Source organism: Salvia miltiorrhiza, chromosome 4 (genome assembly GCF_028751815.1).
Source record: "Salvia miltiorrhiza cultivar Shanhuang (shh) chromosome 4, IMPLAD_Smil_shh, whole genome shotgun sequence".
Lineage (NCBI taxonomy): Eukaryota > Viridiplantae > Streptophyta > Magnoliopsida > Lamiales > Lamiaceae > Salvia > Salvia miltiorrhiza.
The window spans coordinates 54,463,537-54,484,548 of record NC_080390.1 but is presented as its reverse complement, the minus strand read 5'-3'; the positions used below and the strand labels follow the sequence as shown (position 1 = coordinate 54,484,548).

General features: G+C 33.4%; 3 protein-coding genes across 4 annotated transcripts; all 3 read right to left on the bottom strand.

Moving 5' to 3' along the window:
• Positions 1 to 1,841: 1,841 nt before the first annotated feature.
• Positions 1,842 to 5,545, bottom strand: LOC131020672 (uncharacterized). Its single transcript, XM_057949644.1, has 6 exons — positions 5,405 to 5,545; positions 4,816 to 5,330; positions 3,107 to 3,299; positions 2,900 to 2,964; positions 2,600 to 2,810; positions 1,842 to 2,522 (listed from the first exon to the last, which is right to left on the bottom strand). Exons 1-6 carry the CDS (start codon positions 5,507 to 5,509, stop codon positions 2,169 to 2,171), a joined length of 1,443 nt encoding a protein of 480 aa, XP_057805627.1. The 5' UTR covers positions 5,510 to 5,545; the 3' UTR covers positions 1,842 to 2,168.
• Positions 5,546 to 11,039: 5,494 nt separating this feature from the next.
• LOC131020670 (uncharacterized) lies at positions 11,040 to 14,593 on the bottom strand. The gene is made up of 6 exons (XM_057949642.1): positions 14,463 to 14,593; positions 13,874 to 14,388; positions 12,229 to 12,421; positions 12,022 to 12,086; positions 11,718 to 11,928; positions 11,040 to 11,637 (listed from the first exon to the last, which is right to left on the bottom strand). Exons 1-6 carry the CDS (start codon positions 14,565 to 14,567, stop codon positions 11,269 to 11,271), a joined length of 1,458 nt encoding a protein of 485 aa, XP_057805625.1. The 5' UTR covers positions 14,568 to 14,593; the 3' UTR covers positions 11,040 to 11,268.
• Positions 14,594 to 16,572: 1,979 nt separating this feature from the next.
• Positions 16,573 to 20,191, bottom strand: LOC131020664 (uncharacterized). 2 transcript variants are annotated; one of them, XM_057949634.1, is made up of 6 exons: positions 19,833 to 20,191; positions 18,603 to 19,126; positions 17,702 to 17,894; positions 17,495 to 17,559; positions 17,209 to 17,419; positions 16,573 to 17,135 (listed from the first exon to the last, which is right to left on the bottom strand). In XM_057949634.1, the coding sequence occupies exons 1-6, from the start codon at positions 19,980 to 19,982 to the stop codon at positions 16,767 to 16,769; spliced, it is 1,512 nt and encodes a 503-aa protein (XP_057805617.1). In that variant the 5' UTR covers positions 19,983 to 20,191; the 3' UTR covers positions 16,573 to 16,766. The 2 variants fall into 2 exon arrangements, with proteins under 2 accessions (XP_057805617.1, XP_057805618.1); XM_057949635.1 differs by having other exon boundaries at positions 18,603 to 19,354; positions 19,419 to 20,098.
• Positions 20,192 to 21,012: the final 821 nt, after the last annotated feature.

Sequence of the window (21,012 nt, the reverse complement as noted above, 5' to 3'; positions counted from 1 at the left end):
AAAGCAATTCGTCTAATGTAATCATGGCCAAAAAGGGAACTAGTTTTTAAATATGGTCAAAACAAAATTAAATGGACATAAATAAAAAATAAATAAATAAATCGACTAAAAGGATTTCGTCAATCGCCATTCCATTCTGTCGATAAAATGTTCTCTAAAAATTAATTAACATCAAATTTTAGAAACTCGTTCTCTTTTCTCACCACCTACTGTACTCCATATTTCAATAAACTTAAATGAAAGAGATTGATAATCCTTCCCTTTAAAAAGAGTATTTATCTCTCTCTTTTTAAACCTAAATGAAATATTGATAGTCCTTCCCTTTAAAAAGAGTATTTATCTCTCTTTTTAAACCTAAATGAAATATTGATAGTCCTTAGGGGTGTCTAAACGGGACGGGTCGGGTACCCTACCCGAAATTTGCGGGTACCCGACCCCGGATTTTGCTCAAATAATAGTCCCGATACCCGCCCCGCCATATACGTCGGGTACCCTAATACCCGACGCGGGTACCCGGCGCGGGTATTAGGGTACCCGCATACCCGGTGGATTTCAATTTTTCCTTTTTCTTTTCCCCTCTCTAGATCTCTTTGTTTTTGCATCAATTAATTCAATCCTTACCTAATTCCCATTATTTAATTTCAACTCTACTTTATCATTGGTTAATCAATTAATAAATGGTCATGGATGTTGGATAGTTTCTTCTACTTTCTAGTTCCTACGAATTAATAGCAGATTAATTGAAAAAGATTGCATATTTGCCTGCATTTGCAATTTTGCATAATCTTTAAAATTTTCACAAATCAACACTCTGCGTGTGCCAATGATTCCATAGACCCCATATTACATTTTTTGACTTTTAATTTAGTCTGTAAACGCCATTAGCATTTAGCAACATGATATGATAGAAATTTTCACGTCTGTTTGTAAGTTCAGTACAGTAGTGATTTAGGGTAAAATTTATAGTTTTACAAATTACTATTATTAAAAATTAATAAAAATATAAAATTTATATTATATTAATATATAGATGCGGGTATCCGGGTATACCCGGTACCCGCCGGGTATACCCGATACCCGCAAAATTTCACATTCTGATTCCCGACCCCGACCCGGTTCCTGTTTATTGCGGGTATCGGGTACCCGGTACCCGGTCGGGTATCGGGTTCGGGACGGGTAACCCGATACCCGCATCCCGTTTAGACACCCCTAGTCCTTCCCTTTAAAAAGAGTATTTATCTCTCTCTTTTTCTGGACCTACACGTAAAGAGGCTTATCGAAGTAAATATGCCCCTTGGAGTAAATTTTGGAGACATGGATTTACTTTTGAGTTAATTGTCCGTAAATACATAAATTATTACTTTCTTCGTCTCATAATAATTATTTTGATTTTTTTTTTTGGCATGAGAATTTAAGTGAGCGTATTAAAATATACACGACAATCGTTATGGAACATTCCAAGAAGAAAATGAAACACTTGTTAATTTGGTCCGGAAGCATTAAGCCTATTTAGATGAAGATTTAGTGAATGGTTTCACTTTGACCCAGCAAGGTGTCTTCTACTTCAAAAAAAAAAAAAATCCTCATCTCTCCATAATTAGAGATAAACGTCTTATCAATTAAGCCGTGTTTCATTATCGTGCTATTTTTTATACTTTTGTTAATTGGTCTTTAGATTTTTCAATGTGGCTTGTGACCATTGTGTTGTCAAAACTTTTTAACTGACTAACAATATTTTTTTGGAATCTCGTATAAAAAAAATTCAATTGCATCAAATTTTATAAAGCGAGAATCGTGCATGAAACCGTCTTGCTATGAGACAAGGTAGGATTCGAATGTAATTGATATTCAATGCCATATTTGTAATTACATATCTAACAAATTACAAATTTGCCATTGAAATATATAGGATTGGATCCTAATTCCTAATTTTGACCCAATCTCACACAAGTTTTTATGATCTTCAAACGAACTATACGAAGAGGCCATATTTGTCTCCACGCCAATTTGTAGACAAAACTCATACCTTAAATAATTAGATCAGAGAGAAACATTTTCGCAAAGCAAGACTAAAGTCTAATAAAAGAAAATCTACAATCTAATTTTTACACATCAAGAAGCAATGGGAGCAAGAATGAAGAAGATTAATCGAGGCAAATCGCATTTCACTATTGTTGGTTGGCCCAATACTCTTCTTGCCATGCTTCAACTTGTTTTGTTGCCTTGGCCTGTTCATCGACGAAAGCCTTCAACTGATGATCCTCATAAGGTGGAGGCATTGTGCATGGAGCTGCATCACTAGCTGACTTCTCCATGGATTCTTCCATGAACTTTCTCCAGTTCCCATCTGCTGAGCACGCCAATGACTCCGAGCACACTTCCACTGCGTTTGGAGGGATCCTCGGCTTGTACTTGAACAGCTTCGCGTACTCATTTAGCAGATGGAATATGTAGTCATACACATACTCCATCTTCAGATCCTCGTGGATAAACCGGCTCCCTCCTTCGCCAATCGCCTTTGCCTAACAACCACACACTTCAAAACATACTCACTTGTATCACATATCATCATCATATCATCAAGATTGTGGCTAGGTACCTTTGCAGTGTGATTGTTGCCCCATTCAACAGCAAATTTCAGTGACCTGCACATTTGGGAGTCTCTAACCGGCCAATAATGGTGTTGAGGGATGAGGCCACGCGTGAAGAAGTCGTGCCAACGGGACTGGATGAGCAAGGTGGGCGAGTTGCAGGATAGAATGTACTTCTTACTCACAGACCATGTCCGTCCCTCTGCATAAATCTTGTACCTTAAAGCAAAAAATTAACCAAGAATCAGAAACATCACTCTGTTTCTCGTGTTGAATTGAATGTGTATCATGTTGCTGTCAAAAACCACCTGTGGCTGCACTGGTTTGCAGGATTCGACTGATTGAATCCTCTCCGCTTCTCTGCTTTCCAATCCTATGAAATATCAAGAAGAAAACACAGAAACTTGATCATGCATATGTATCCTAGAATCATATCCATAGACCCCAAACCAAATTCATTCAGTACTAATTTTGCTCTCGTGCGATGAGAATGGCAAGAGATAGGAGTGCCTTACTACAGAGTAAAGGCGCGCATCCCAGTCGTTGTGACGAGTGAGATTGCATTGCATGAGTTTGTATCTTTGAACGGAAACCTTGTGGTTTCCCTTCCAGTAGGCGTAGGGCACTCTGTCCTCCCATTTCAAATTGTCCATCCCTTGTTTCATCTCCTTGAGAAAGCTGCTCCATGGCTGTATATTTAGCTCTGCCCTGCACCACTTCACCACAACATCAACACCTCCATGGTTTAATTTCCAAATATTTTATAACATAAATTTGAGGGCCTTAAAATACAAATTTAACTGAGAACATTTTTTTTTTGAAATATTGTGGTTGTGCTGTGTCTAATTAGTTTTGGTTTGGGTCTTTGATTTAAATATGATAGAATATCTGGATGCACTTGATGATTGTCATGTTTTATGAATAAATGTGCTCTCATATTCTTGATATTTGAACAAGCTAGCTTAAAAATTTTAATGGGGTTCGCTTAAAATGTCAGATGATGAATTGATGATAACTAGTAAAACCAAACATGATTAAAATGTTACCGTAGTAATTGGGACGAGGTTACATGCGTCCCACAATTTTTCGTATTATTATTGAATTTATTGTTTATAAAAAAGAAAATATAAATAATCAATCATGACAAAAATTATAGTAGTAAATAATAATGAGTTAATAATAATTATGAAAACCAATAAAAGTTTAAATCAAAATATAAATATAAATTATAAACCCTAAATTGCATATTGTCAACCGTAAAACTAAAACATGCAAAATTAAATTGCGGAAATACTTGAAAAATACCAAAAAGTGGGACAAATAGTAGTATTACTAAACTTTGTAATGGTAAAAAGACAAAAAAGATTCCCGTTCAATTCATCCTAAATAAAATAATCATCTCCCTTTTGTTATATTACATAAGTATAAAATGATTTTCATGCACTTGATGATCATAAAATAATCATCCTAAGTATAAAGTTGGGATCGAGTATGTTTTCATGCACTTGATGATTGTCATATTTTATGATAAATGTACTCTCATTTTCTTAATATTTGAACTAGCATCATATTTCTCGTACTTCGTTTTTTCATATATATATAAACTTAATCAAAGTGTAAACTAATTACTAATATTATCATCTATACTATATTAAAAAGCTAAGTTTCTAATTTGAAACCAATTTTGAATTAATTTCAAAATTGAATGACAATTTTGTAGTTATAATAAAATTAAAAATTTATTTAAATTATATTTTTTTTCTTTATCTTCTTTTTTATTTTATTTTATTCTAAATTGTGAAATTAGATTAATTATAAAATATTTAATATGCGTATCAAATTAAAGATAACGATAAGAGCTTTAATTTGATATATATTTTATATAAATATTTGATTTAAAATGTAAAAATTATATTTATTTTAAGATTAAAATTTAAAAAATTCTCTCTCATATCTCATCTTATTTTTTAATTTTTTTTATAATATCAATTTTTATCATTATCAATTATTTTTTATTTTTTCAATATTTATCTCAAACATTTCAAATCAATTTTTTATTATATTTATAAATGTAATAATTGAGTAAATACTAGTGTCAATTTTATATAAATATTTACTATGCACAGATGCAAATGCTAGCAAGTATTTAAACATTAAGAAATGTGCATGGAAGAGAAATTGAAAATCTGAATTCGCGGCAGTAGAGATCATGAAGAAACATTACCAGCCCCAAAAGCTCCAATCGGGGAAGACGATATCGAAGGTGCGATTATCTGCGCAGTACTTGAACAGCGGCGGCGGGATCTTCCCCGCCGCCGCGTACTGCTCCGCTTTCACCACCGGCCGATCCACACTGTTAAACATCAGCTCCAGATCGGGCAATTTCCCTCCGTACCTCGTCATCAGCTGCGCGAACCCCCACAGCGTGAACAAGACGCGCGACTGGAACGCCTCCGCGAACTTCTCCACGTACATTCTGCCGTCCAGAATCGTCAGCCGGAAATGCGCACTCCGCCGCGCCCCCGCCACCATCTTCTCGGTGATTCCTGTGTTTCTCCAGTGGCGCAGGTCTTCGTGGATCCACCGGAAGTATTCGGGGCAGTCGGATCCACTCTGCTGCTTCGCCGCCTGCGAAAAGGTTGGGTGATATTTGGGGCATTTTTTGGTGTGATTCCATGTCACGCAGTCCAGATCTGGTACTGATGGTATCTCAACGGCAATCACAGAATCATAATTACCCTGCGATGAATTCGACTCTGTTAGGAATGGAATATTGAAAATCAGATCATGAAATCTTAATTAACGAGTCTTACGAGGTGAATCCGTGGGGCGAAAAACAGCAAAGTAATGAAGAGGGAGAGAAGAAGAAAAAGGAGAGCAGGAGCCCTTGGGCCTGACAACAATATGATGTTCATCATCAATGCGTGTGTCGGTGTGTGTGTGTTTCACTTCACAATTTTAGCAAGCGCCGGGCTGAGAATTTATATATATATGCATGTGAGCGCGCCAGAAAAGTCAAAAGCAATTCGTCTAATGTAATCGTGTAACCAAGCCACAAAAAGGGAACTAGTTTTTAAATATGGTCGTAACAAAATTAAATGGACAGAAAAAAAAAAAAATAGATTAGAAGGATTCCGTCGATAAAATGTTATCACTCTCTCTTTTTATGGACCTACACGTAAAAACGTAGAAGGTGTACTTTCAAATGAATCGCTAAATGATACTTCCTTCGTCCCACTTCAAATATCTCATTTTTTATTTTGGATTGTCCAACTTAAAATGTCTCATTTTCTTTGTTGGCAATACACTCTCTCTCTATACTTAATATTTAAACAATTTCTATCAACCCACTTTATCTACTTTATACCTACTTTATCTACTTTATATACATTTCTTAATCTCTATGCCCAAAAGAAATGAGACATTTGAAGCGGGACGGAGGGAGTATTTCACAAATGATGCATTACAAATGACACTTTGTATAAAGAAAATTATACTCCCTCTGTCTCACAAAAACATGAACATTTGTAAGTGACACGAGTTTTAAGAAATCTATACCTATTACTCCCTCCGTCCACCAATCAACTACCCATTTGATGGTCGGCACGGAAACTAAGAAAGCTGAAAAAGGTGGTGTAAAAGTGGTGTAAAAGACTAAAAGGGTAGTGTCAATATATTTTGATTACTTTTGCTAATCTTTCATTAGCTATTTGACATTATTTTAATGCCTTGACTTATTAAAGTGTTCTTTTTTATTTTATTTTTTATAAGCTATTTCTTTCTTTTTTTTACTCTTTAATTAAATAAACTGAAAATTGGAAAACAAATAAATTAAAAATTCGAAAATAAATAAACTGAAAATTCGAAAATAAATAAATTAATTAATTAAAAACTGGAAAATAATATTTTTAGAAAATAAATAAACTTAAAGTTCGAAAATAAATAAATAAATTGAAAATTCAGAAAATAAATAAACTGGAATTAAATAAATAAATAAACTGAAAATTCGAAAATAAATAAATAAATTAAAATCTGGAAAATTATTTTTTATAGAAAATAAATAAACTAGAACTAAATAAATTAATTAAAATCTGGAAAATTATTTTTTTTACAAAATAAATAAACTTAAAGTTCGAAAATAAATAAATAAACTGAAAATTCAGAAAATAAATAAAATGGAATTAAATAAATAAATAAACTGAAAATTTGAAAATAAATAAATAAACTAAAAATTCAAAAAATAAATAAACTGGAAATAAATAAATGAATAAATAAACTGGAATTAAAATTTTCAGAAGATAAATAAATAAATAAATAAATAAACTGAAAACTGCAAAATAAATAAACTGAAAATTTGAAAATAAATAAACTGAAAATTCAGAAAATAAATAAGCTATTTCTTTCTTTTTTTTACTCTTTAATTAAATAAACTGAAAATTGGAAAACAAATAAATTAAAAATTTGAAAATAAATAAACTGGAAATAAATAAACTGAAAATTCGAAAATAAATAAATTAATTAATTAAAAACTGGAAAATAATATTTTTAGAAAATAAATAAACTTAAAGTTCGAAAATAAATAAATAAATTGAAAATTCAGAAAATAAATAAACTGGAATTAAATAAATAAATAAACTGAAAATTTGAAAATAAATAAATAAATTAAAATCTGGAAAATTATTTTTTATAGAAAATAAATAAACTAGAATTAAATAAATAAATTAAAATATGGAAAATTATTTTTTTTACAAAATAAATAAACTTAAAGTTCGAAAATAAATAAATAAACTGAAAATTCAGAAAATAAATAAAATGGAATTAAATAAATAAATAAACTGAAAATTTGAAAATAAATAAATAAACTAAAAATTCAAAAAATAAATAAACTGGAAATAAATAAATGAATAAATAAACTGGAATTAAAATTTTCAGAAGATAAATAAATAAATAAACTGAAAACTGAAAAATAAATAAACTGAAAATTTGAAAATAAATAAACTGAAAATTCAGAAAATAAATAATCAGAAAATAAATAAACTGGAATTAAAATTTTCAGAAAATAAATAAATAAATAAACTGAAAATTGAAAAATAAATAAACTAGAAAATAAATAAACTGAAAATTTAGAAAATAAATAAACTTAAAATTCGAAAATAAATAAACTGGAATTAAAATTTTCAGAAAATAAATAAATAAATACACTGAAAACTGGAAAATAATTTTTTTAGAAAATAAATAAACTGAAAATTCGAAAATAAATAAATAAATATACTGAAAATTTCGAAAATAAATAAATAAATATACTAAAAATTCCGAAAATAAATAAATTGGAAATAAAATTTTCCGAAAATAAATAAACTAGAAATTTAAAATATCCTACTCCATTTAATTAACATCAAAATTGGATTAAGTAGACAAGTAATGGTAGAGTGTGGTGGGTCCAATTGGTAAAGTGTAGTAATTGAAAAAGTAAGGGAGGGTATATATGTCCAAAAAGCAGAATAGGTAGTTAATTGGTGGACAAAATTTTTGAAGCAAATGGGTAGTTGATTGGTGGACGGAGGGAGTATAAAAGAGCCTTGTTTTACAAAATTTGATTTGCCTAATATGTCCCTATTTCTTAATCTATTTTAAGGACAATAGTGTAATATCATATTATTATTATTATTATTATTATTATTATTATTATTATTATTATTATTATTATTATTATTATTATTCTAATCTTTTTTATTTAGTTGATTATTGTCATAATAATGAACATAAAAGAATTCAACTCCAATCATAATTCTAAACAAGTTCGATTTTATCTATATTTATCACATATAAATCTATTATTTAAATCCAAGACTTATTAAGTTTTTTAAACAAATTTACTATATAAATTCAATAAATTTATAAAGAAAAACTCAACGAAGTATGTTATTAAGTCCTACTAAAATCTAAATCTATATACACAAAAAGATTCGAAAAATACATAAACACATTGAGGAAATATTTTTTAGTTAGATAAATAAGAGCATCAACAACCGTGGGTGCAATAGAAATGGGGACCACTTCTATTGCACCCAGTTCAACAATGTTCAACAATGGTATTGCACCCACTTGGGTGCAATGGATTTAATTATAGTTTTGATATAATTTTATTTTTGCTTGAAAAGGGGCGCGTGTTGCCACCCCCTTCCATTGCACTCGGTGCGCCCAATTGCAACATCTCCATTGCTCCCGGGTGCGGCAACGGTGGCGGGTGCGATAGGCTGGGTTCGATCCCGCCATTGCACCCGCCGTTGTTGATGCTCTAATATCAAATAATAGTATTCTTATCCTTCTACGAAAATAAAATTAGTAAAGTTAAATTACATAAATAATTTGATTGGATAAAAAGGCAAAAACATGGGTGAGACTGATCGAGTGTATGGATGAGAGGGTCGGGGAAGGGTTGGGGTCTGGGCGCAGGTCGCGGGTCTCAGGCCGGTTGAAAAATACGGATAATTCAAAGTAATTATTGTTGTGATGAAAAAATAATTTTTTTTTTCGCGATGATTGTCATTTTTACCCACGAGAACTTGTACTTTTCATTTATTTGGTCAAGTAATTATTATCGTAAGATAAGGTAACCATTGATATGAAGAAATGTAATGTTTCAATAAATATCATAATATATACTCCATCCGTCCCGCGAGTCTTGACACGTTTGGGTTCGGCACGGGAATTAAGGAGTTGTATATTAGTGTTTTAAGTGTGTAATTAATAAAGTATAAAATTGATAAAGTATGAGAGAGAAGGTAATAAAAGTGATAAAGTAGGAGAGAGAATATAATAAATGTGATAAAGTAGGAGAGAAAATGTAATAATTATTGCCAAAAAGGAAACGTGTCAAGATTCGTGGGACGGCCCAAAAAGAAAAACGTGTCAAGATTCGTGGGACGGAGGGAGTATAAAAAAAGCAAAAAAATATTGTTGCAACTAAGAATTGAACCAACGAGAGATGATAGATGAAGGAGCGTACCACTGAGCTAACAAATGTTATTTGTAGAGTAGCAGATACTTTTATTTATTCGCTCCTGGTGAGAACCAGTCTCATGTAAGACCAACTCATATAGAAAAGTTACACATCAATATAAAGGATATTTCATTTAATTCGATTCATCTAATTAATTCGCAATTTGGATTTGAAGTTTTTATACTGACTTCTAGGGTGTTAATTTAAGTTCTATTTTTATTTCTACAAAAATTCTATTATTATTACTATAGATATTATTTTAATTTAATACATTAGTATATATTAAAAGTTTTGAATATGATTACATTACTATATATTAAAAGAAAAAATAATTTAAACCCTCAAAATAAAGATTTAAAAAAATGTAAATACTTAAGGATATGATTATTAATATATAGGATAACATATCTTCAGAATGTGCACTTAAAAAATTATTATGGATAAATAATAACACACAACTTTATGCGATATTTCTCTAATTTTGACGTAGATGCTAATTAGTAATTACCATTGGAAGAAGATATGGAAAATAATGCATTAGTTTGACATAAAATAATGCACGACTATTATGATATATTCAAAAATTACTTTAAGCAACATTTGTACATTAATTCATCAAGTAATCGTATTAATTTTTTTGTTCAACTTTCAATTTTCAAATTAAATTAATCCATTAGTTTGACAATCTTTTATGTGGAGTTATGATTCATTTATAGCCTACATACCTAGTTCTTTCAAAATAATTAAGAGCTTCTATAAATATTGCTCTTAGGAGGCCCTTGCTACCTTATAGATCCATCAAATTATAAAAATATGCATGGCATTAGTTAGGAATGAGACTTTGGGAAGAAGACATATAATTTAGATAGTATAAGGGGGCGTTTACTATTGAGGGTTAACTTAATAGGGAAAGATAGCATATACTCCATCCGTCCCGGCCAAGACAATACATTTGTTTTTCGGCACGGAATTTAAGGAGTTGTAGATTAGTGTTTTAAGTGTGTAATAATAATAGAGTAAAAATTTAAAATGCCCACTTCCTTATCTTTTTTTGTAAAAATGCCCTCTCTTATTATACAAAATATTATATGCCATATTCTTTAAATACCCTTTGATTTGATGGGTTTGCTTGGTTTTCTGTGAAAGTCTTACACATTTGACTGATTTGACAGCTATCAGTCATAAAAGTCAACGATTTGACAGCTATCAGTCAAGAGTGCATATGACCGTGGGTGACTAGATTATGTGTCCGTCCGGCCGGACACATAATTTCACCGGGCGGACACATCATTTTATCGGCCGGACACATGATCTGCCACCCAGATCATATGTCCGACCGATAAAATAATGTGTCCGCCCGGTGAAATCATGTGTCCGGCCGGACGGACACATAATCTGGGTGAATTTGTAGACAAAACTATAATTTTTATGATCTTCAAACGAACTATACGATGAGGCCATAATTAGTCTCCAGGCCAATTTGTAGACAAAACTCATACCTCACATAATTAGATCCGAGAGAAACATTTTCACAAAGCAAGACTAAAGAGTTGAATAAAAGAATCTGCAATCTAATTAATTTTTACATGAAGAAGCAATCCCTCTCATCGAGACTCAATCATGATGGGTATTATCTTCAAATTAGGTTAAGAAATACTGATGCTATGGAAACACTCATCTTGAAGAGAGCTTCTTGTGGTTGGCCCAATACTCTTCTTGCCATGCTTCAACTTGTTTTGTTGCCTTGGCCTGTTCATCGACGAAAGCCTTCAACTGATGATCCTCATAAGGTGGAGGCATTGTGCATGGAGCTGCATCACTAGCTGACTTCTCCATGGATTCTTCCATGAACTTTCTCCAGTTCCCATCTGCTGAGCACGCCAATGACTCCGAGCACACTTCCACTGCGTTTGGAGGGATCCTCGGCTTGTAATTGAACAGCTTCGCGTACTCATTTAGCAGATGGAATATGTAGTCATACACATACTCCATCTTCAGATCCTCGTGGATAAACCGGCTCCCTCCTTCGCCAATCGCCTTTGCCTAACAACCACACACTTCAAAACATACTCACTTGTATCACATATCATCATCATCATATCATCAAGATTGTGGCTAGGTACCTTTGCAGTGTGATTGTTGCCCCATTCAACAGCAAATTTCAGTGACCTGCACATTTGGGAGTCTCTAACCGGCCAATAATGGTGTTGAGGGATGAGGCCACGCGTGAAGAAGTCGTGCCAACGGGACTGGATGAGCAAGGTGGGCGAGTCGCAGGATAGAATGTACTTCTTACTCACAGACCATGTCCGTCCTTCTGCATAAATCTTGTACCTTAAAGCAAAAAATTAACCAAGAATCAGAAACATCTATCACTTTGTTTCTCGTGTTGAATTGAATGTGTATCATGTTGCTGTCAAAAACCACCTGTGGCTGCACTGGTTTGCAAGATTCGACTGATTGAATCCTCTCCGCTTCTCTTCTTTCCAATCCTATGAAATATCAAGAAGAAAACACAGAAACTTGATCATGCATATGTATCCTAGAATCATATCCATAGACCCCAAACCAAATTCATTTAGTACTAATTTTGCTCTCGTGCGATGAGAATGGCAAGAGATAGGAGTGCCTTACTACAGAGTAAAGGCGCGCGTTCCAGTCGTTGTGACGAGTGAGATTGCATTGCATGAGTTTGTATCTTTGAACGGAAACCTTGTGGTTTCCCTTCCAGTAGGCGTAGGGCACTCTGTCCTCCCATTTCAAATTGTCCATCCCTTGTTTCATCTCCTTGAGAAAGCTGCTCCATGGCTGTATATTTAGCTCTGCCCTGCACCACTTCACCACAACATCAACACCTCCATGTTTTCCAAATATTTTATAACATAAATTTGAGGGCCTTAAAATACAAATTTAACTGAGAACATTTTTTTTTTTGAAATATTGTGGTTGTGATGTGTCTAATTAGTTTCGGTTTGGGTCTTTGATTTAAATATGATAGAATATCTGGATGCACTTGATGATTGTCATGTTTTATGAATAAATGTGCTCTCATATTCTTGATATTTGAACAAGCTAGCTTAGAAGTTTTAATGGGGTTCGCTTAAAATGTCAGATGATGAATTGATGATAACTAGTAAAACCAAACATGATTAAAATGTTACCGTATTAATTGGGACGAGGTTACATGCGTCCCACATTGTTTATAAAAAAGAAAATATAAATAATCAATCATGACAAAAATTATAGTAGTAAATAATAATGAGTTAATAATAATTATGAAAACCAATAAAAGTTTAAATCAAAATATAAATATAAATTATAAACCCTAAATTGTATATTGTCAACCGTAAAACTAAAACATGCAAAATTAAATTGCGGAAATACTTGAAAAATACCAAAAAGTGGGACAAATAGTAGTATTACTAAACTTTGTAAGGGTAAAAAGACAAAAAGATTCCCGTTCAATTCATCCTAAATAAAATAATCATCTCCCTTTTTTTCTATTACATAAGTATAAAATGATTTTCATGCACTTGATGATCATAAAATAATCATCCTAAGTATAAAGTTGGGATCGAGTATGTTTTCATGCACTTGATGATTGTCATATTTTATGGTAAATGTACTCTCATTTTCTTAATATTTGAACTAGCATCATATTTCTCGTACTTCGTTTTTTCATATATATATATATAAACTTAAAAAGCTAAGGTTCTAATTTGAAATCAATTTTGAATTAATTTCAAAATTGAATGACAATTTTGTAGTTATAATAAAATTAAAAATTTATTTAAATTATATTTTTTTTTCTTTATCTTCTTTTTTATTTTGTTTTATTCTAAAATTGTGAAATTAGACTAATTATAAAATATTTAATATGCGTATTAAATTACAGATAACGATAAGAGCTTTAATTTGATACTATATTTTATATAAATATTTGATTTAAATGTAAAAATTATATTTATTTTAAGATTAAAATTTAAAAAATTCTCTCTCATATCTCGTCTTATTTTTTAATTTTTTTATAATATCAATTTTTATCATTATGAATTATTTTTTATTTTTTCAATATTTATCTCAAATACATTCATTTCAAATCAATTTTTTTTATTATATTTATAAATGTAATAATTGAGTAAATACTAGTATCAATTTTATATAAATATTTACTTGCACGGATGCAAATGCTAGCAAGTATTTAAACATTAAGAAATGTGCATGGAAAAGAAATTGAAAATCTGAATTCGCGGCAGTAGAGATCATGAAGAAACATTACCAGCCCCAAAAGCTCCAATCGGGGAAGACGATATCGAAGGTGCGATTATCTGCGCAGTACTTGAACAGCGGCGGCGGGATCTTCCCCGCCGCCGCGTACTGCTCCGCTTCCACCACCGGCCGATCGTCACAGTTAAACATCAGCTCCAGATCGGGCAATTTCCCTCCGTACCTCTCCATCAGCTGCGCGAACCCCCACAGCGTGAATAAGACGCGCGACTGGAACGCCTCCGCGAATTTCTCCACGTACATTCTGCCGTCCAGAATCGTCAGCCGGAAATGCGCACTCCGCCGCGCCCCCGCCACCATCTTCTCGGTGATTCCTGTGTTTCTCCAGTGGCGCAGGTCTTCGTGGATCCACCGGAAGTATTCGGGGCAGTCGGATCCACTCTGCTGCTTCGCCGCCTGCGAAAAGGTTGGGTGATATTTGGGGCATTTTTTGGTGTGATTCCATGTCATGCAGTCCAGATCTGGTGCTGATGGTTTCTCAACGACAATCACAGAATCATAATTACCCTGCGATGAATTCGACTCTGTTAGGAATGGAATATTGAAAATCAGATCATGAAATCTTAATTAACGAGTCTTACGAGGAGAATCCGTGGGGCGAAAAACAGCAAAGGAATGAAGAGGGAGAGAAGAAGAAAAGGGAGAGCAGGAGCCCTTGGGCTTGACAACAATATGATGTTCATCATCAATGCGTGTGTCGGTGTGTGTGTGTTTCACTTCACAATTTTAGCAAGCGCCGGGCTGAGAATTTATATATATATGCATGTGAGCGCGCCAGAAAAGTCAAAAGCAATTCGTCTAATGTAATCGTGTAACCAAGCCACAAAAAGGGAACTAGTTTTTAAATATGGTCGTAACAAAATTAAATGGACAGAAAAAAAAGAAAATAGATTAGAAGGATTCCGTCGATAAAATGTTATCTCTCTCTCTTTTTATGGACCTACACGTAAAAACGTAGAAGGTGTACTTTCAAATGAAACGGTAAATGATTATTAATGCATTACAAATGACACTTTGTATAAAGAAAATTATACTCCCTCCGTCTCACAAAAACATGAACATTTGTAAGTGACACGAGTTTTAAGAAATATTAGATAAAAGTGTATTGCGAGTGAAAAATGGGTCCCACTTTATGAAAAGTAAAGGTGAGATAGTATACTAAAATAGAAATGTTCATGTTTTTGTGCCACGCTCCAAATTGACAAAATGTCCATGTTTTTGTGAGATATGAGAGTATTTATAAATACTTTTAATGCACCCAAATGACATTTTCAAGTGAAACGATAAATGATACGTAGCAAATGATATACTCTATTTGTTCACGATATCGTTTCTATTTTTTATTATTTTGGTCTATCTGTCCACAATATCATTTTTACTTCCATTTATACTAGTATGGTCCATATAATACTTTATTTTTTTTCCCACACATTTATAGTGAGATCCAAACTCTACTCACTCCAATATCCACTATTATCAATTACTCCACAATGTGGAAACGATATCGTAGATGGAAGGAGTATTATAAATTACATTTTAAATAATAAAAAAAATAATATTTTTAATGTATGTAAATAATATTTTGTAAATGATGAGTATTTGTTATAAAATCATACTATGATATACTCTCTCCGTCCGCGATATCGTTTCTATATTATGGACGGCACGAGTTTTAAGAAAAATAGTGGATAATAGTAGATAATAGTGAATATTGTAGTAAGTGGAGTTTGAGCCCCACAATAAAGGTAATTTTTGATGAAAATATAAGATTAAGAGAATAAAGTGTTATGTGGACCTTACAACTGTAAATGAAAATGAAAACAATATTGTGGACAGATCGACATAGCAAATGTGGAAACGATATCGCGGACGGAAAGAGTATTTTTTTTTGTTCTAGTTTGGTAGTTGAAGATTAGTTTATAAGAATTTCAGACCTTTTTCCACGATCATCCATCCTTGACTGTCATTCCATTAATTTAATGCTACGATAAGGAACCCCACGTTGTCCAGATGTCATTCACACTTAAATTGGTGGAGCTCTTGAGAGACAGCCTCTTTATTTAATTCTTGATCATTCAAATCATCAATTCTAATGAGTTGAATAAAGCGTCTTATTGATTAAATTGTGTTTCATTATACTATTTTTTCTACTTGTGTTATTGGTCTTCAAATTTTCCAATGTGGCTCGTGGCCATCGTGTCGTCAAAATTCTTTTAGTAAATGAATATTTTTGTGGATTTTTGTAAACAAATCACACAAAATTTATAGGGAGAGTCGTGCATGAAACCGGGAATGAGATTCAGTGTACCACACTTCATGTCTCACTGTGTGTCCCACTTTCAATTTTGTTTAGTTTCTTATATATTTTTTCTTCAATTTTAATTTTGTGATTATTAATTAGGGTTTATTCCATCAATTAAGGGTATATAATTATTTTTTATTATTTAATTTCATTTTTATTAGCTAATAATAGGTTGATAAATTCAAAGTCATGAAACCGTCCCCAAATGGAACTCATATTCAATGGCATATTTGTAAATACAAATAATAACATAATTGTAGATTTGCCATTAGAATAATATAGGATTGGATCTTAATTTTGAGCCCATCTCACAATGAGACAGTCTCACAAAAGTTTTTATGATCTTCAAACGAACTATACGAAGAGGCCATAATTAGTCTCCAGGCCAATTTGTAGACAAAACTCATACCTCAAATAATTAGATCCGAGAGAAACATTTTCACAAAGCAAGACTAGAGAGTTGAATAAAAGAATCTGCAATCTAATTAATTTTTACATGAAGAAGCAATCCTCTCATCGAGACTCAATCATGATGGGTATTATCTTCAAATTAGGTTAAGAAATACTGATGCTATGGAAACACTCATCTTGAAGAGAGCTTCTTGTGGTTGGCCCAATACTCTTCTTGCCATGCTTCAACTTGTTTTGTTGCCTTGGCCTGTTCATCGACGAAAGCCTTCAACTGATGATCCTCATAAGGTGGAGGCATTGTGCATGGAGCTGCATCACTAGCTGATTTCTCCATGGATTCTTCCATGAACTTTCTCCAGTTCCCATCTGCTGAGCACGCCAATGACTCCGAGCACACTTCCACTGCGTTTGGAGGGATCTTCGGCTTGTACTTGAACAGCTTCGCGTACTCATTTAGCAGATGGAATATGTAGTCATACACATACTCCATCTTCAGATCCTCGTGGATAAACCGGCTCCCTCCTTCGCCAATCGCCTTTGCCTAACCACCACACACTTTCAAAAAATACTCATTTGTATCACATATTATCATCATCAAGATTGTGGCTATGTACCTTTGCAGTGTGATTGTTGCCCCATTCAACAGCAAATTTCAGTGACCTGCATTTGTCATTCTCTTTCACTGGCCAGTAATGTTGTTGAGGGATCATGCCCCGTACGAAGAAATCATGCCAGCGCAGGGTCATTAGCAAGGTAGGCGAGTCGCAGGCTAATATGTACTTTTCACTCACAGACCACGCCCATCCTTCTATGTAAATCTTATACCTGAGAATCAAGAGAATCAGTGTCAAAATACATGCTGTCGAATGCATTATGCTTCAATAGAAACGCGTTACTAACCTGTGTGTGCACTGGTCTTCTATATTGGAGTGCTGAAATCCCTCTCTGGACTCTGCTTCCCAGTTCTGAAACAATACAACAATCATAACCAAAACTTCACTATGCCGTTCAACTAGCCAAGAATCATCTGTTGTTGGAGCTACGCTTCATGGGCCCAAATACGAGAGAATACCATTGGATCATCAATCGGGATATGGATATGCTTACTTGAACATAGAGGCGCGCGTTCCAGTCATTTTGATCAGTGGCATTGCACTTCATAAGGTCACCCCTCCAAGGGCAAACACTCGGATTCCCCTTCCAGTAGGCGTAGGGCACTCTGTCCTCCCATTTCGTCTTCTTATTCCCTTCTTTTATGTTCTTCAGCATACTTCTCCATGGCCTTATGTTTGTCTCTGCCCTGCTCAAATCAATGACAAATTAAAACAAGAAATCAATAACTATGCATCATAACCAAGTAACCTCAGGAATCAGGACAAATGAGATGTGTGTTTGTCATGTTACTTGCAACTTGCAAGATTGATTCTGGGATAGTATTATTTATTTTCTCATATTTGTATTATAGCTCAGAAAGTCCAAAAACAGTTTAATTATGTCCTATTCTCTGGCCCTTGGTTTTAATTCCCTCTCTCTCTCAATAACTATTTACTTGAAACCGATGTCAAATTTGGTGTAAACGAGTTCAGTTTAATAATTATTACTATAATCAAATATTAACATATTTCTTGAATAAAATATCTTAGTCTCATCGAACTCGAGTTCTATGAAGAAAGCTTTTAACTACTTGTACCCATTACCAGGTTGGAAGATAACTTTCAAAAGTAGAGCAAAATTTCAACCAAATGCAATTACTATTGCCACTTGACTAGATTAAGTTGGTTTATATCAATAAAAAGCATTGCAACCAATAAAATCAGAGAATTAATTCAAACAAATTATCAACAAAAACTATTAGTATTAGATGTTAGTTTTTGAAAACTCTGAATCGTATTCCTATACTACACCAAAGGAGTTTACCAGAGTCCAGAGGTAAGAGATTCTTAAATAATAAATAAAAATAAATAAAATTACACGAGAGAGAGGGAGAGAGAATGAATTAGTGTATTACCAGCCCCAAAACGACCAATCAGGGAACACGATGTCCAAGCTCCGCGAATCCGAGCAATAGCGGAACAGCGGCGGCGGTTCCCGCCCGATCTCCGCCGCCGGCACGACGGGGCGATCATCGCAGTCGAACATCAGCTCCAAATCCGGCAATAGACCTGGGTACAATCTCATCAGCTGCACGAATCCCCACATCGTGAACAAATCGCGCGTCTGAATAGACGGCCGGAATTTCTCCACGTACATTTTCCCGCCCAAAATCGTCAGCCGGAAATGCGCCGTCCGCCGCGCCTTCTCCACCATGGCCTCCGTGATTCCCGTTTCCCTCCAGTGGCGCAAGTCTTCGTGGATCCATCGGAAGTATTCGGGGCAGAATCCGGGCGACGGCTTCGGGCAGGGCTGCGACTTCGGGTAGCTTTTCGGGCATGTTTTGGTTTGGTTCCACGAGCTGCAGTCGAGAGGGAATTCGAGAGCTTTTGCGGGTTTTTTGCTGCAAATTTGGGAGTAGTAATATTTTGAATATCTACCCTGCAACAAAATTCGAATCTGTTATTTTAGAAATTATTTAGGTAAAAAAAATAATTACGATTACTTCCTCTCTTAAATCGCTGCGAAAAAACTCAAAAATTAGTTGATAATATAATTTCGTAAAAAGTTAAATCGTTGAAGACTATATAAATCAAAATTTAACAGTGAAATTGAACCAACAAAATTTCTCTAAAACAGCTGAACAAGCAAAAAACTCAAACAGCTGATCTAACCTTATTTTTCCGCCTCGATTTAATTTGTTTGGACCTCGAGGCCGGTCCCTCTTCCATACATAATTAATATCGCTTAAGAAAAATACTAGTAATATAACAAGGATTTCTCAAATCTTCCTTTTCCAAAATTCATCATGCCATTAATCGTTAATTTCACCTAGCTAATACAAGCTTATCAAAAACATAAATTCCTCTAATATCACCCAAAATTCGACGCCATCCTTGATATGGAGAAGTTGTTGTATTCACTCTAGATTTTCAAACATTCACATACATACGTATATCGACAAAATTTCACGATGAATTCTGCATTAGAAACAGTAACGTTTACAAAATTCATATTCATTGCAGTTTATATATGCAATCGCCCAATGTTCGTGGAGCATCGCAATACAAAAATCTATAGAAACACTTAATTCCACACGCAAACGCAGTATATGTGTAGCTGTGAGAGAAGATCAGAGAAGACTTACAAGGTCAATCCAGCCGGCAAAAACTATCAAAGAAACGAAGACGAAGAAAAGTAGGAGACTCGACGCTAGCTTAGGCCTGTTTTTCACTGGTTTCCAGAAACCAACCAGCACAGAGGCTTTCTGAAAATCCCATCCCAACATCTTCTTCATTTATGTATACATGAGAGAGAGAGAGAGAGAGGAGTTGAATAATTAAGTGATTGTTTAATTAGAATATGCAGACAAGAAAATTTTGATATAGAGCATGGAAATTCTTCGACGCACCAATCAAAAGTATTAACTATATAAAGAAGAGTTGGAATACGTTTAAAATATATATATGTACAAAATCACCATGTGTCTATGGTGATTTTGTCATGTATTCAGCGTGAATATAGACCGCCTGAGTCATTTTCTCGTTGTTGTTTTTTTTTTTTCCAGCAAAGACTGTCCAAGTCAATGCAATAACCGTGCGGGATGCGCTTTTTAATTAAATTTCGAGATATTTATAAGATAATTTTCCTGTAATTTAATTTAATGATGAAATCTTTTGCATATGGATTAACATAAAATATTTATAATTTGAAGATTTTATAAGAATGGAAAAAAGTGATTGTATTTAATCAGCTCTCCTAGGCATGGGTCATTGGCATTGCTGATTTCAGTTTCCTAAATTTTCTTCGGAAAAGTCAGCCCAAAATGTATTTCCACACATGATATGTTTGGCTTAGGTGATCTAATATTTTACCCACCTTGGCTTACTTCTAGAGCTATATTTTTTTATTTAACTATATTCTAAGTATATATAGCGTGTCCGCATAGTTTTTGGGTAACTTTAATTTTTTTTATATTTAAACATATGTCATATGATCAAAACTATTTGTAATTTCTAGCATACATATATACATTTGTGTTTATATAATATACTCGGGGCATTGTGTGATTGGGCGCCATTCATAAATAGTAGGGGTTATAGATGGCTTATATAATTTCCAAGTGGTTAGGTAAGGACTAAGGTGTACACTCCACCACTATTTAAAGTGGTTAATTAATACGAAAATTGGTCTAATTTTCAAACCTTATAAGTCAAATCTTAACAGTACGATGAAATTATGGATTAATTGCAACTTTAAGTCATAACTTTTAATTGTACTAGTACAAAAATTAAATTAATATATAAATATTGATGAGCGTAACTTGC